The 17,405-nt window shown below is 38.1% G+C and overlaps 2 protein-coding genes across 5 annotated transcripts; one reads left to right on the top strand and one right to left on the bottom strand.

Annotated features, from left to right (window-relative positions):
• The first annotated feature begins 575 nt into the window (after positions 1 to 575).
• HLS1 (Acyl-CoA N-acyltransferases (NAT) superfamily protein) lies at positions 576 to 2,765 on the top strand. Its single transcript, XM_059601562.2, has 3 exons — positions 576 to 962; positions 1,101 to 1,279; positions 1,499 to 2,765. Exons 1-3 carry the CDS (start codon positions 777 to 779, stop codon positions 2,361 to 2,363), a joined length of 1,230 nt encoding a protein of 409 aa, XP_059457545.2. The 5' UTR covers positions 576 to 776; the 3' UTR covers positions 2,364 to 2,765.
• A 4,059-nt stretch (positions 2,766 to 6,824) lies between these two features.
• NPY5 (Phototropic-responsive NPH3 family protein) lies at positions 6,825 to 12,952 on the bottom strand. Of its 4 annotated transcripts, XM_059600334.2 has the most exons (6): positions 12,372 to 12,952; positions 11,621 to 11,807; positions 11,063 to 11,241; positions 9,431 to 9,500; positions 7,771 to 8,949; positions 6,825 to 7,676 (listed from the first exon to the last, which is right to left on the bottom strand). In XM_059600334.2, exons 3-6 carry the CDS (start codon positions 11,122 to 11,124, stop codon positions 7,110 to 7,112), a joined length of 1,878 nt encoding a protein of 625 aa, XP_059456317.2. In that variant the 5' UTR covers positions 11,125 to 11,241; positions 11,621 to 11,807; positions 12,372 to 12,952; the 3' UTR covers positions 6,825 to 7,109. The 4 variants fall into 4 exon arrangements, with proteins under 4 accessions (XP_059456317.2, XP_059456316.2, XP_059456314.2 ...); XM_059600333.2 differs by having other exon boundaries at positions 11,063 to 11,807; positions 12,342 to 12,952; XM_059600331.2 differs by having other exon boundaries at positions 11,063 to 11,807.
• Between the last annotated feature and the right edge of the window lie 4,453 nt (positions 12,953 to 17,405).

Here is a 17,405-nt window from a genome sequence, read left to right as displayed (position 1 = left end):
AGAAATAAATGATTAAAACCCAAGAGAACAATGCCCACCACAAGACTGCGCAGCCATAGCCGCCATTTCCTCTTCTCACCATTTATATTTGTTATGATTACAAAAATTTCTATTTTTATTATTTATTTCTTATCAATTTGTTATTATTGCCACCACTATAGTCCTAGAAAGAGACGGAAAGTTATATAGACAGACACAGAGAGACAAGAGATGGAGACACGAAAAAGCACCTAAAATTTTTTTTAAAAAAATAAAAATAAAATTAGAGTCGAAAGAAAAAAACAAATAAAGAAGGTGTGGGGATTCCGCAAGAGAGAGAAAAAAAAGCCCAAAATTCAGGTATTTAAAGGTGGCACAAGAGCACTTGTAGCTCTGCAATGATGAACTACTCACTACCTAAGAAAAGCAGTAGCAGCAGAAGAAGAAAGCTTTTAGCGGCCTCCTCACCTTCCTTTTTTACTTCCCTTTAATTCCTAAAATCGAGTTAGTGATGGATGACATATAGCTTTTGCTAGCTAGTGTAAAAACTCTCTCTCTTCCCCTTCCTAGCCGGTTATCGCCTATATATATATATATATATATATATATATACATATCTCTCCCTTACACTTGCTTCTCTGTCAAGGAGGGAGTTCAATCACCCTAAAAAGGAACGATCTTGATCATATATAGTACTTGGGTCCTCGTAATATTTCTTGTGGGATTAGTTGGGGAGTGATCTGCTACTGTTCCATATATACCAAGAGACAAGAAAAAAGAAAAAAGAAAAAGACAGCATGGGTGTGGAGGGTGTGGAGGGTGTGGTAGTGGTGAGAGAATTCGACTCGAAGAAAGACGTTGTGGGAGTGGAAGATGTGGAGAGGAGGTGTGAGGTCGGACCCAGCGGCAAGCTCTCCCTCTTCACCGACCTCCTGTGTGACCCTATTTGCAGGGTCCGCCACTCTCCTGCTTTCATCATGCTGGTAAACAATACAAAAATGCTTTGTCGTTTTTCCCATTTTCCGTAACCCCCTCCCCACTTTCTCACGCCCTCTCGACTTTTCCACGAACAAACATAATATAACCGAAATAATCGCTTATATCATTTGTCTCTTCACCAGGTGGCTGAGATGGGGGAGGAGAAAGAGATAGTGGGCATGATCAGGGGCTGCATCAAGACCGTTACATGCGGTAAGAAGTTCACCAGAAATGCAAAAACCAACGCTGAAACTTTCAAACCGGTCCCTGTTTACACCAAACTGGCCTACATCTTGGGCCTCCGAGTCTCGCCCTCCCACCGGTAAAAACATACACTCTTTTTTAATTTAATTTTTTATATATAAAATATATATATTGATTGTCAAAGAAACTCTCAAAAAATTAGCGAAAAGTGTGACCAATGGAGATGACCCACTATCACAAAGCAACTTACAAAGACATGCCTTCCAATTATTGGATCTTAAACTACTTGCTAGTATTATAATATTCACTTAATTTATTTTGGTGTGTGCAACTGCAGGAGGATGGGAATAGGGTTAAAGCTGGTGCGTCGAATGGAGGAGTGGTTTCGAGAGAATGGCGCCGAGTATTCGTATATGGCAACCGATAACGACAATCTAGCTTCCGTCAAACTCTTCACCGACAAATGCGGCTACGTCAAGTTCCGTACGCCGTCTATCCTTGTCAACCCCGTCTTCGCTCACCGAGTCCGGCTCTCCGACCGAGTCACCGTCATCCAACTCGATCCCTCCGACGCCGAGGTACTCTACCGCCGGCGATTCTCAACCACCGAGTTCTTCCCTCGCGACATTGACTCGGTGCTCAACAACAAACTCAGCCTAGGGACGTTCCTCGCGGTGCCACGTGGGACTTATAGCGTCCAGAACTTTCCCGGGTCGGATCGGTTCCTGGATCACCCGCCCGAGTCGTGGGCTGTACTGAGTGTTTGGAACTCTAAGGACGTGTTCACGCTGGAGATCCGGGGTGCGTCGCGCGTGAAGCGCGCCCTCGCCAAGACGACCCGGATCGTTGACCGGGCCTTTCCCTGGCTGCAATTGCCGTCCGTGCCGGAGTTGTTCAGGCCTTTTGGGCTGCACTTCTTGTACGGTCTGGGAGGGGAAGGCCCACGCGCTGTGAATTTGGTCAAGGCGTTGTGCGGGTACGCCCACAATCTGGCTAAGGCGTGTGGGTGTGGGGTGGTGGCCACGGAGGTTTCCAGTAGCGAGCCGCTCAGGTTAGGAATCCCGCACTGGAAGAAGCTATCGTGCGCCGAGGACTTATGGTGCATCAAGAAACTCGGGGAGGACTATTGTGACGGCTCTGTCGGTGACTGGACCAAATCACCCCCTGGCTGGTCCATTTTTGTCGACCCCAGAGAGGTCTAATCTCGTAAAAAGAAACCAAATTAGCCCCAACAGAACACGAATCGTTTAATTTTCTTTTTGTTTTTTTTCAACTTTGTAGGGTGAGGATTTTGAGGGTGGAGAGAAAAGAGAGAATGAAGAAGATATGGGTTTTGTTTGTAAAAAAAGAGAATATCCCATAACTTTTTTTTTTTTTTTTTTTTCTTCGTGTAAATGGATGTGGCTTTTTAGATCCTCTTCGAGCAAAACGCAGCCTTAGTTTGGTGTGGGGTTGGTTATCTTTTGGGGCCTTTGCCTTTTACGTATTCAAATCAAAAGAACGGTTATCTCTAACGGGACTTGGAAATCATGTGTCCATTGAGAATATCCTGTGTAAGTAGAATAGCCTTTTCAACGGACCCTTTTGGACGGGACGTATCATTTGCATCCTTGATTTATATGCCGACATCCTATCGGCGGACCTTATCTTATCCCATAGGGTTCTTAGTATCTTTCTAATTAGGGGTGGTGGATGGGAGCATCAAACATGTTGCCCTTGGTTTACGCCTTGGGTAAATCTGTCTTTTGGCAGAGTGATTTGGGTGTCCCAACAAGAATTTATATATATATATGTATATGACAACGATAAAATCATAATATGAACAAAACAAAGGATAAAATCATAATAATGGGTAACTTTTTGGTGAACGAAGCTGGGTGTTGTTGGGGGATTCTTCTTTTTCTTTTTTCTTTTTCTTTTTCTTTTTCTGCTGGGTTGAAGTGGAGGGAGAGTGGATGTATTTTCTGCTTCGTCTTTTCCTCCACAACCACAGGTCCACAAGCACTTCCTTTTCTTTCCCCTCGTATTAGAATAGGGTGGTCCTCTCTCGTGGATATTTGGACCCTAAAAGCAGGTTATGCGATTGTGACTTTTTATTTTTATATTAAATTTCAATTAATTCTAATATTTATCTCAATTTTTTTTTTTATTATTATTATTTTTAGTTTGTGGACAATCTCTGAGCCAGAAAGGACATCCAAGATGACAAAAAAAGTCCAAAAACATATAGACATTTAAGAGATGAAGAGGCAAATGGGAAGTACAAGGGGTTCCAGAAATAGGTTATATATATATATATATATATATATATGCATGCAATAAACGCTAGTTATAGCGAGCCACCAGTTTGGACCAGCTTTTCCTTCCCCTTCAATTCACGGCGTTTGCACAAAGAGATCATACGAATCATGGAGATCAGGGGGGAAGGTGGAATGGTTCAACTAACAATTTAATGTGGGTGCTAGGTGGCACCATTCTTTGATCTACTGCATTCTGACACATGTCTGCGCTCTCATGATCTCAGATCTCCAGCTGGAATTTGAAGTTTTGTGTTCATAGCTCTCTTCTCTCATGTCATTTTTATTTTATTTTATTTTATCTATAGAATCGTTAATTCAGTTGACCGAATGCGGATAATCTAGTCAAAGAGATATGCATAGAGACAAGAAATAGACAAATATGACTTCTTGTAGGACGATGAACACTTTGATGCAATGAGAAATTCTTGACATGAATGAAAATCTATAAAGTTAGGAAGAACTTATAAATGTATCCGGTACAATGGACTCTTATTTATAGGGAGGGGGTGTAGCTACTTGGGCCACGTGGCACCATTCAAATGAGGTGTCCGACATCTTTGTTAATACTATGGATTACTCCGTCTTAGAGTGTGAAAAACATAGTTATTGTGACACAAGTAATAGCCGACAAATATTTTTATCCACTTGGTACAGTTATCAAAGTGATTAGATTGTTTGTTGTAGTGAGCAGTTGTCAGTGGTCCCCTATAAAGCATGTGACGGGTTGGGAATTGCCGATCGCTGACTCCCTAGTTAGGGGGAAGGAGTTAACCCAACAGCATTGGTGCTCGCCTGCCTATGGGCGCGACCTAACTCGAAGGGCAAATGGACCTCATTATTCCAAGAGGGATGATGGGGCCTGGCGTAAATTGAGGCCAAGTGAGCCCTTAGTAAATGGTATCACCATATATATTGTTGGGTCATATTTTTCCAACAAATAAACAATAATACAGGACACTTAACACCTGTCACCAATGAGTCAACATATCAATAGTTTATTTATTTAACAAACAGCATAGACACATGACTTCACTCAAATAAATTAACCAACTATGCTAAACACCAAGCACCAGGTGCCATTACCACCATGAATCACTTTACCCATATGATACATCATGTATCCTCAGCAATCTATATCATCAAACAGCACCATATCACCTACCACTAAGGTGGACACGTGGACTCTCAGTTAACAAGTTGCTATCAAACCCCTATAAAAGGAGACCTCCACACTATTTTCAGGGTTAGCTCTTTAATCTCTGAATCTCTTTCTTACTTAAGCTCTTATTGTTTAAACACATCACTGACTTAAGTATCGAAGAGCCTTCGCGACACCCAGCCCAGAGACCCTTTGACGCTCTTACTATTTTATAGGAGCTGAAGATCAGAGACGCCACAAAGAACGAAGATCACACCATTTGGAGACTGTCGTACGGAAAAATCGTGCTTCAACATATATATATATATATATATATATATATATATATATATAAACGATTATGGATATGGTAACTGTTTCATTCACTTATTTGGCTATGTCATAGCATTCATTCTTTCTTGAAATTGTTTCCTATCATAAAGTAAGATAGTAGCACTTCTATAGCCTTTCATTTTTCCCTTTCACCATGAGAAATCTATTGATACCCAAAATTTCTTGAAATCTATTGCTTTAACCCCCCCCCCCCCCCCCCCCCCCAAAAAAAAAAAAAAAATTACTAATTTTATGGATTGAGCACTGACCCATCAATTTGTAACTTTGTGTTTTACGGTGCCAATTACGGCTTTCCCATAAGTGACCTAAGTGAGGAATCAATTTTGAAGATGAAGGGGGGCATAAAAAGTATGAGTCAATCAAAGTGTAAGCTTTAATTAAGACTTAGAGCCAAAGAAACTTTAGGTGAGATACACTGAATTGCAACAATTAACTTTAAATTTTTCGAATATCCCAAAGAAATTGTAAGACCAAATTTTGTTGTAGGCTTTTGGTTTGTGTTTTGTGAGTACACGAGACATAAGTTTAAATGCCACACGTCCCTAACTTGCGTCATGTGCACATAGAAAATAAGACATAAACATACCTTCTTTACAATAAGGTATTTGATCTACCTTAAGGAGCAAGGAAGTGTCAAATAAACTAAAGCGTCAAGACAAGATTGATTTATATAAAACCGAAGAACTTTCCTGCTAAAGTCTGAATTAGGTAAGTAGGAATGAAAGTGCTGTGAACTAATTTATAGATATTTTGTTGGTATTTTCCGCGTGGAAGCTTTAACTACCTATCTTTAAGTTGCCCATTAGAAAAAAAAAAAAAAAAAAAAAAGTTGCCCATTAGAAGATACGTTTCCCCAAGACAAGGGTTTGGGTTTCCATCAAAATATGTGTCAGTCTTTTTTCATGATCTGGTTGACTTGAACTACTCCTGTGGTGGATTAGGTAGGTACCATGAGGACGACGGGTAAGAAATTTAAAGTAAAATATATATATTTAAAACAAAAACAAAAGAGTAACAAAATTATAGGAGTTTTTAAAAGTTGGTCGGCCTTGGCTGCCCTATATCAAATGGTTGAATGGCGAGAGTCTTTTGAAGTTGGAGGAGTACTAATGTTAGGTAGTATTTGATGTGGGAGTTTAGTGGGGAAGATAAACTGCAATTTTTTAGTCAGGATATGGTTAAATTTGTTGTTAATTTTGATTAAGACTCTCTGAAATTTCCCATTAAATATCAAGTCAAGGTCAATTATTCATTTATGTGCTTATAATCTGTATGGGTCCAACCTCAGAAGGAATATGGCCTTTACAGCATTGGAGTGACAATGACTTATCCCGGTGAACAAAACATCAGGGTCAATAAAGATGATTTTTTTTTTTTTTTTTTTTTAAAAAAAAAGGTTGGGCAATAAAGATAGCGATAGTACCAATGTGGTTTTAATGTGCTGAAATGGGTCCAGACACATGAAAAAGTGTGTGGGCCTTATTACCATCTTGGCCTTCATGAGGGCTTCCCTGTATTTAGTACCTTATTTAAACAATACACATTCAATGGACTCGTACATTCCAACCAGGCCTTACCATTAGAGTAAAATAGATTCCTAGGGCTTGGAAAACTTGGTTGACATTAACTGCTGAAGTTTTGACAATATATATATTAAATTTGTAATTACTTATAAATTTGTAATTATTAAAAAAATTATTGATTAAATTATTAAATTTCTAATTTCTAATTTCTAATTTCTAATTAATTAATTTTTTCTAAGATAAATGATAATTTAACATGTTATAAGGTTAAGATAGATTGATTAATTGCATGGAAGAGGTTAATTAGTTGGCTAAGACTGAGTGCAGTGCAGTCTAGAAAGAAAGGCAAAGCAGCCAAAATGGATGACCATAAATTTGCCATTCCTCTTTTGGTTATGGTACAGCAAAACTGGGCGAGCCCATATCGAAAATAGATGACCAACAATAACTAATTGGAAATCTGATAGAAACACAGAAATGAATTTCCAGGGACTTCTTTTCTTTTCTGTAGCTACATGCCACCTTTCGCCTAAAATTCCCACTAGAAAATCAGCTGGAAGACAAAACTGGGCTCTAATTTCCTGATGTCAACTGAGTGGGACAATTTTTACAAACTGCAAAGAATGGCTGCCACTAAGATACTGAATGCCTCCTACTTCTGGAAGGGGTTGATTTCGTTTCATCTGCATTGGTGGAAGCAGGGCTTTCTGATGTATCAGAGCTGCTAATTTCACCACTTCTTTCTTTGCCTGACCAGAGCTTTGAAAAGAGCTTTGACATGAGCAAACCTTTCATCTTATTGGCACCAACTTTCTCTGCATTATTTTTAGCACCATCATTTAAATCTCTGTTACTGCCACCACCCCCTAATCTCAGACTAGTAAGCTCCCCTTTCAAAGCGTTTATATCCTCCGCTGTTGGCACGGCATCCCAGTCCTCTTCTGTGTTGGTTGTAGTAGACCTTGAGCTCCCATGAGAGCCACCGGGGAGTAAGGCCCTGATTGGACCAGGCAGCTCAGGTGTGCTGTTGCCAGTAGATGTTGTTGCTCTAAGCTGCTCAAAGAAGAGGACCTGCACGACAATTCGCAAGGGAAGCCGCTCATTTTGCACCGCATGCAAGCAGGCTTCTGCCGACAACTTCCGGCAGTCCATCAACCTGCATATTCTTTTCCTCTCGCTCTTACTGATGTCAGGGTGTTCCTGCACCAAAATAAAATCAATTAAGTCAACAACCAACAGTTTTTCGCTCTATTCAGAAACTAGTTGTTGGACAGAGTTTCATTCTGGAGCTTACCTTCAGATACATGTCAATAGCACGGTAGAGTCCATCATGAGATGGTCTTGAGAAGCTTGATACCATTTCAGCAAGATTGACAAATTTTGACACAAATAAACTGGGATCTTTTGCAATTTCAGCAAGGTAACCATCAACCAGCTTTGCTACTAGCCCCTTGGAAGCATCTGGCACAAGCCTTGGGCTTCTAATCTCCTGGAATTCATTTTCCATGTGAGAATCAGTCCGAGCATTCTGCTCATGCATTACAAATAACTCAACCAAGTTCTGCACTATATCAACATCATACATCGTTGTTTCCCCAGCTGGGGCTCGAATCAAAAGATCTGCCACTGTAGCCTCCTCAAGCTGCTGGCCAGTTCTCCTGATCAGTTCCCGTCTTTCCATTTCTCCACATTCTAACGTTATCGCTGCTCTCAATAGCTTAAATAAGAAACTGCACGGGAGAATGCCCTTCTCTGAGGGAAGTAGCTGCACTATGGTCTCCACCAATGATCTATTCTTTACGACATCCCCACCCTGAACCATACCCTTGCCAAGCCCAGGCAACCTCCTCAGGGCATATGCATTTAAAGCTTCTCCAATAACATCACCAGAAACTTTGCCTTTTGTCTTTATTGTTGTTATGACCCGCTTATATGAATCAAGTTGAAGCTCACAGAGGTCTTCTACCCACCAGTCCTTTGGAACCATCTGCTGTTTTCTAACACCATTCCAAACTGGATCATTCCCATTCTCATATGGGAGCTTTTTTCTGTTATAGGTGTATGACCATTCCACCTTGGCAGTGTCAATGGAAGCCTTGGAAGCTATGGAATCAAGGCAGTGGCTGACCACCTTAAGCTCCTCAGACCACGGAAGGAGAGACTTTGTGGTTTGAAGAACAATAATTGAGTCTTTCCAACTCCGGAAGATGCTAGAATTGAGGAAGACATCAATCTTGTAGATAAGGTTGCCTTTCTCAATAGATTCAAACATCTCGAGGTACTCGGCTGCGCATCGAGCTGCAACCACATTATACGCATTGAGAGTAACTGTCATGCCATAACAAAATTTGGCACATATCTCAAAAGCAGCAGGCCCACCAGGAATATCCTGGATGTGGATTTCATAGCTGTTGTCCTCATTTGCAGTTGCAACTAGTTTCTGCAAGCGTGCACTCTTGGACAAAAGAGGAAACTACAGACATATTGCACAGTATTAGATGACCAAACAAGCAACCTAATGAAAAACCAATAGGCTAAAAAAAAGAAGAAAAAAAACTACTATAATTCTGTTTCTAAAACCCTTGCTGAGGGTTATTAAATCCAGGCCAATCTGTCTGGCTAAGTAGGTTATACCATCAAAAAAGGCCATAGCAATGGTTTGACATCCTTTGACCTATAAATGGTTGTCTGTGATTTCAGCTGCAACCAATGTAAAGTGAATGAACCAAGGTGACCTGTACAATTAGGTGGGTCTTGATCCCCACCTCTTAGATAAGGTTTGGAGAGGCACAGAAAATTACATGAATAGACCTGATTAACTAAGTTTAAAACCAGAATTAAGTCCATGTGCCAGACAGGGTTAGTGAGCTCAAAACGTTATTTTGGACCCATTCCATAATTTTCATACGCAACAAGCTATTAACTAACCTAAACTATATCATATGGGTTTATACCTTATGCAGATAGAATTTCACATCGCTGATGTTAATGGCTATGTCAGTTGCCAACTCAGTCGCCACATACCTGAAAGAACAAACAATCCTCGAAGTTAATAATAAACTTGATACTTATCAAAAAAAAATAATAATAAACTTGATACACATATGTAGTTTATTTGAATTTGAAAAATGTAAGCATAAGCAGAACAAGAAAACACAGATATACATAGCTTCATGGACTAAGAAGAATGAAAATTGTTAATAAAGTGAAAGAATCAGGACAAAGGCTAGTCGTATCATTTTTCAGGCACCACAACTTAATGGTTCTGGACTGAGTAAAGTTGAATGACTCCCCCCAGCGCTCCTTTCAGTGTGCTTTATCTGTTAGTTGTCTCATCAAAAGAAGGAAATAACATGCAAGATTATTTATGAAAACAATAATATATTAGTTATAACGGTTATTATTATTATTAGATGCAGGTGCATAACCCTAAAAAGAGACATTACAGACATGAAAAGCTTGATGCTTATCAACCAAACTGTCCCCATATTATTATGTTTTAAAATATAAAATTTCTCTTCTTCAACAGCTGAAAGGAAGCTAGATGAAATCCTAATGAAACCATCTACCCACTATAGTGGAAAACCCTCTACTTTTTGAAGGTTTAACATAGACAGCATATAGGTGAGTTTGCTTAGTGGTAATGCATAGTCATCATGGAGTACTGGCGGTGGGCTCAAATCCTAAAGTTTGCTGCAAAAATCTTAGACAACGAGGTTGTACTATGACATATGTAGAATTATTAAGTGCAAAGAGTACACTTATAGTTCCATACATTGAATAAGATGTCTGAAATGTTAACAGCCTAGTTCTATACCCTGGGGCAAAATCATAGCATGTTTGAAACCCTTACTCAAAACTTTCAAGCGGATCGAATAGGCTTTGTTTTAAGATGATTGGATAGGCCAACTAACTCCAAGTATAAATTGGAGTGACATTCATTGGCAAGTAGAAATCAAATTATACAGAATTGAGATGGTCACATTGAGATATGGGAACTGTTATAGGAGGATTCAATCATTATCTAATATGATTATGGAGAAAAAGAAGAAACCCTGTAATTTTTTGAAGATGAAGAACTTATCCTTCATATGATAAACAAGAACAGGAAAGTTCTCTTCCAAATGCCACATAACAGAATATTCTCTTCGGGTGTGGTATGCAGAAACCCCATAAATCTTTAGAAGCACAAGGGAAGTAAAAGAAAACCTCTTCAATTAAGCAATTTTGTGAACCAAGCCCACACTATGGAGCTTGCAATGACTTTAATAGTAATTTTTCGAACAAGCCATGCACTAAATCAGCTAAGGTTTTTTTTTTTTTTTTTTTAAACCCAAAAAAAATTTAAAAAAAGATTTTTCAGAGTAAGTTGCTTCAGAAGATATCTCCTACAACACATACGGCATACAGAAAACAAGCACATCGGAGAAAATTGATAAAAAAAAATAAAACAAAAAACAAAAAAACGCAATGGTGGGGTAGGATGAAGGTTGGCAAACACAATAGCAAGCACATGACTCTATATAAATTTTTGGCATATCTATATATACAAGAGGTGGATCTTGAAAGAAGTACATCATACTCACCTAATATTGTCCCCATCAGTCTGAAAAGAATCAGGCTTAGATCCAAGTTTCATAAACTTCATTTTTGGCGACGACAAGATTATATAGGAAGAGAATGGCCAAAGCAGAAGCACCACCACCAATCAAATCCAATCTTCCTCAAAGAATAGGAAGAGAATCGCAGAAGCAGGGTTGAGCACCTGAAAGAGATCAACTTTTTGATGTTCAAAGTAATAAGGATGGATGGATCACGAAAGTTTTGGTATTTCCTAGTATGGCCTGATTTTTTCCACAAAGCAAGGTCGGGGAGAGAGAGAGAGAGAGAGAGAGAGAGAGGAAGAGTGTGTGTGTGTGTGTGTGTGTGTGTGTGAGTGGAGTTATGTGATTTTTACAAAGCCTTCACTTGAATGGGAAGAGACCCAAAGAAGTGGTTGCTTCCTAGATTGGTAACACAGCCCAAGGACCCCGGGCAAAGAGGGTCAGCTTAGGAGACATTGCCAACAGATTCCTTCCCAAAGATATATAAATTCCAAAGCCAGAGACACCCCCACTTGCTGAAAACTGACACCACCACCCTACCCTTAATTGTTTATCGCTCTCATTCTAGATATTCGCTTTCTCTTTTTCTTTTTTTTTGTTTATCCAATGGATCACAGATCACCAAGAACATTCATGGTCCACAAAGTCTCGGACGCCCAAAACCCAGAATTCACATTCCTTTACAAATCCTCTTTCACCTCTTCCCTGTCTTGAACCCAGAACACACCTGCAGCAGAAAACAGCATATCTCGGTATGAGTCGAATCAACCACCAAAACAGAAGATAAAAAGGCATAATTTATGGCGGTCTCTGTTGTAAAGACTATAGGCAAACGTCAGTGACGACAAAAATGTGTCAAACTAAATGGAAAGGAGAATTGTAAGGATCAATGTCAGAATGCGACACAGAAATGAATCCAAGAACATCCCACGTTCTTTACCCAACAAAGCATATTGGACCCCATCATACAAATAATTGTTCAGCTTGGATACACAAACAAATGAAAGAACTTCAACATAACCTAACAACTAAATATGGTATTGCATCAACAAAATGATCTCTATTTGAAATTAAGCAAGAAGGAGCCAACTCTAATGCACAAAACAGAATAAATTACAAGAAACTGAAAGAACTGAATCCCACCTCAACGAAAGCAAACCAGACCCAAATAACAACATTCAGAATCTCCCCTCCATAAGAAATTAGAAACTAAAAAGATTGTATAAACGATAAAGAGAAGGGAAATTAAAGCAATCAGGACCTAGCCGTAAGAGGGGTCTCCAAAACCAACCTATTAAATGTCCCAATGCACTTCTCAGCTCACTTTGCATAGTAGGAAGAATCAAATATCAGTGGAACAACGACAAGAGACACAAAACATTCACTGCATAAGCACTATATCCGCAGAGGTAGAGAACCAACCCCACAGACCACTGAAATCACCCAACAAAACCCGAAAAAGGCAGCTATCAAAAAGATGAGCTGTTCCTCATCTTTGACAGCCACCGCAGCTACACCAAACACAAAAAGCCAACAAGACTCAGAATGTTCCCACTCTCTCTACTCTCTTTCTATCTCATCCCCCTTTGAATCAGCACCACCGCCCCCACCACCACCACTTTTCCCATATACTCATTTTTTCACCACCCCGAGATTTATAAAAAATACCAAAAAAGTCTTTGAATATTAGTCCTACTTTGTGAAAAATGAGAAAAAAGTAAGCGATATTCCTCTCTCTTTCCCCCCTTTATACTCTCTATTTCTCTTTTAACGACGAAACTTTATTTTTGTGCGGCTCTAGCTAGCTAGAAAGCAAAACAATCTCTTTCACACACAGCATGGGAGTTGTTCACGAGGCCCCTACCTCTTTCTCCTCCTCTTCTTCTCTATGACTCTATCTCCACACCATTTAATGCACGCCAATCTGACAACACAGCTTTGTTGCCCCCCTTCCCAAATACAATCTGACTTTCCCAACTCGTTCGAGTGTGCGTTTGTGAGTGAGAGAGAAGTGGCCGTGTACAAAGATAACGACCGATCCATCTCACTGCCAAAAGAAAGAAGCTTTATTTATTAATATTATAATATTACCCAAAACTTTATAAAGATTGAATGGACAAATAGAAAAGGTTGTCTCTTGATTTCTCGCAATATTTTTACCACACTACTGTGACTTAAAGAGATGGGCCTGGAGCCCTGGACCAAACTGTGGCCATCACATGGCTCAGTGGTGGCTTCTCTCTCTCCCTCTCTCCCTCCACAGATGAGAATATAGTAGTACTCCAGGAACCCACCACGGAGGGGGTGAGTCCAGTGAATTTGACCAAGATTATTTTGGAATTATTTAATTTAATTTAAATAAAAGATAAAAAAGAATCAATTAATATTTCTCTTATACGTAGATTATATAATACAAAGAAACAACAAGCCAGTCCGAAATACAACATAAATAGAAATAGAACCAAAATAAAGCCTATCAGAAACAGGAGGCCACGAAAATCACGGAGGAGGATCTTTTTCACTTTTTAAAATTTGACATAATAAAAGAAATATATATACGAAGAAAAGCCGCCAGTAGAACTGGTTTCTTTATTTATAAACTGTATCAAACAACTATACCTTCTTTTTTCTTTGTGAAAGTGGAGATTTGAATTGATCATTATAAACTGTATCAATCAAATAGAGTGGTGATTCTTCTACCTACCGAGGATTCACTTGAAAAAGCAATGTGAATTTAAAAATACTAGCTTTTTGAGTTTGATATGATCCCATTTGGGTGATGATATTGAAATTCACACTACCAACCAAGTTCACGACAAGAAACACTTTAAAATCATAAGACAAAATAGTTTCGAGGCCTATTGATTTGATCCGACAGACAAATACTTCTAAGTTAGTAAATTTATTATACTAAAAAAAACAATTGTCTTGTAAGAGAAGAGTGATCCAATATCAAATAGAAATTTTTTTAGCAAGGAATGAGATGAGTGGCCTACTTTTCTTTTTGGTCTTCTCTCCTTTCTCGTAAAATTATATTGAGTGTCACTCCTTAATAGATTGCGTATAATCCTCATTTTAATATAGTTTAGTTGGCATTAAATGCTAACTGTTACCGTCACTGAAGGAGAGTGATGGTCCCTCGAGTGCTTCGACATGGAGTATCCTGAAATTTGGCAAACAGGAAATAAGATTCAACATGGGTGGAATGAGTGATGGGGTGGTTTTTCGGCATAATTTGTTCTCAATTTTGTAATAGTATAATTTGTTCCCAGTGACCCAAGTCCAAGGAGATACATCTGAATGTATTAATTTCATTTTGTTTGTGTGGGACTCATACAATCAATCATAACTCTTCTCTCCTGGTGGACGAATTGTGACCACAATGCTTTCTTTCCCTTATCTAATCTTTTATTCCCTCCACTCCACCCACATGCAATGGATCCTCCAATCCCCCTCCCCCAATGTCACTAAAAATCATCCAAATATTGTATACAATTACTTGGTTTATACCTTATTCTCCTTGTTTATAATTTTAACACATCCCAATAATAATGCTCAGATTTTATTATTACTACTCTGTATCAAGAATCTGATCACATTCATATAAATTTTAAAATATTTGCTTTGCGCACCGTACCTGATTTTACACCTATAGAATCTGCGCAAGATGAGATCCATCTGTGCCGCGATGTTTAGAAAGATCCTGTCCAAAAGAACCGGTCGGGTTAGGTCAACATTGGAAATTTAATGTTTTTCAAGTGGAAGGACTCCCTATATTGTTTTCAGTCAAAAGGACTCTTTTGTAATGATATGAAAAATTAAAAACAAAAAATTAGTTATACATATACGCATTATTATTTTAGAAAGATGGGAAAAATTATATTTAGTCCCATAGATTTTCATCTTATTTGGATTTAATTCTTGGGATTTCAATTTCAAGAATAAGGTCATTAGATTTTGTCCAGGTTTAAAATAAAACTCTATCACTTTACCATCAAAATTAACAGTTTGTCATCCGCCACGTGTGTCTTATTTGACACGTCAACGTCTATTTCAACACCCTAATAGAATGCCATGCCAATGGAACAGAAGTTTTTTGTTATTGTAGGTTTGCTCTTTAGGTTTTGTATTTTTCTAAGTTTAACGTGTCATATTGATTTTTGTTTTCTATAAATGACTTAGCACATGTTGACGTAACATTGCATTTGAGTGTAGATGACGTTTAAATGAGAAATGTGGCATATGATAAACCATTACCTTTGATTGTAAAGTAATAGAGGAATTTATTTTAAATTTGGGCAAAACTTAAAGATTGTATTCTTGAAATTAAAAAAACTCAATAACTAATTTAAATCATATGAAATCCTAAGGCATTATGAGATAAAAATGTGGCCTGTACCATTCATTGAAAAAATAAATCTAAAGATTAATTAGTAGTATTACATAACAAAGTGAGATAAAAGTGTGATCACTGTCATGTATGAAATTACTTATACAGACAATTCATCTTCTTAACATGAGACTGACTTTTCTGGATCGCAATACCCTTTTATTCTATTTTGCTATCACAATACATGCCATGCTTGTGGAGAATTTTAGGTCCTACATTTGCTAACTTGGAACTTTAGTACATCAATGGCATACCACACAAGCTAAGTAAATCAAGATGTGCCCACAACGAAGATAACAGAAGATAGGGGGGAAACATTGTGGATATATGACCCATGCCATGTGCTCTTGCTAGCTACTTGAAGCCTCTGCCCAACATTATCTGCTACTTTTCTGAAAGAATTGTCTTTGCAGCTCAATGGAAAATGGGACCATTTTATTTATTTAATAGTTGTTACTATTATGCCTTTTTTCTTTTTTTTTTGGCAAATTAGGAGGAGACTAAATTGGTTGAGTAATGTGATTTAGTATACTGTTATACGATTGATATATAATTTAAATAACGTGTCAGTGAATCGTATGCCAGTTGTATAATAATTTACTAAATAATAATTTTAAATTGGTTTAATATCCCCTTTAAGGACACCCTTTGACCCTTAGGATCTTGTTGAAAAGAGCAGGATTTCAGTACAAGAAAAGCATCCAAAGAAACTTGGATAGAAGCTGTGTATCACATTTACAACTCACCCGAGTACTAATATATTTGCGAGCAATTCTAAAGGAATGGTTTTTGATACTCATATTAATTAATTAATTAATTAACATCATTATAGCAAGGCACATGGCCACAGACTCTTATGTAAAAGCTAATCTCGTAGGATTCCCATGCGTACCCAAAAATTGTGCGAGGACTATGAGCTAATTATGGGATCGAGCCAATTCTTTTTTGAACATAACATCATTAATACAATTTTTTTTATAAATTCAATCTTCACAAATTGACATGACAATTTAAATAAAAATTATCGGTTCAACTCCAGATTTATGGTCAGATACCCACGGCTAGTTAGGATAAAAAAAAGAGATAAAGTGGTTGACGTCGTTAGTACGGTGGCACAGGCAGTAGCAGCAGAGGAGGCGGGCCGAGGTAGTGGAGTAAACAATTACATTATAACTCAAATATTTATGAACATTGAACACGACCAGGAACATGATGGTTAGGTGTGAAAAGTGGGGTTCAATGAACATGCATGTAAGCATCCTGGGTACTGATAGAACATATTTCTGTCAAGATTATCAGATAATATATAGAATTCTAGTTTCAAAAGTAATTGCTGTGTATATATGGCTGCTCTAAAAGTGTGATGATTAGGGTGACAAAAAATCAGTTTCGAATCTTTCAACAATCATATCAAGAGTTAAAAGCATCTATCTAGCTTCCCCATTTTATGCCTTAGTTTACGTTAAAGCCAGCGCTCGCATATCCTAATTCCTACATGCTTTCTTCTTCTTCAAGACGTATGACTCAGCAAAGAAGGGCGGAAACAGACTTTTATAGGTTTGGGGGCAAAAATAAAAATATAATAATAATAATAATAGGGGGGCAAAAAAAATATTTTTAAGAGTATATATATTTTTAAAAAAAATTAAATAAAATTAGGGGTGAATTTTAAAATTTTGGAGGCTATAGCATGCCCCGATCGAGTCTACCCCCATCAGCAACATGTTTTATTTTATTGTTCTAGTCCTTAAGTTCCCGTAAATATACTCTACGTATCAAAACAGCTTGTCACAAAATATCCATAAAAGAGGCTCTATGTAATATACGAATACATTCATGGAAAAAGGAATGGGAAACAACACTTTGAACTTATTTGTCGAGATAATTTTTAAATTGTTCGGCCACTTATTGAGACAAATGAGTCTCGTGTTGACT

Source organism: Corylus avellana, chromosome 6 (assembly GCF_965113065.1).
Source record: "Corylus avellana chromosome 6, dhCorAvel1.hap1.2, whole genome shotgun sequence".
Classification (NCBI taxonomy): domain Eukaryota; kingdom Viridiplantae; phylum Streptophyta; class Magnoliopsida; order Fagales; family Betulaceae; genus Corylus; species Corylus avellana.
The sequence above is the reverse complement of the archived record's forward strand: the minus strand, read 5'-3'. Positions and strand labels throughout refer to the sequence as shown.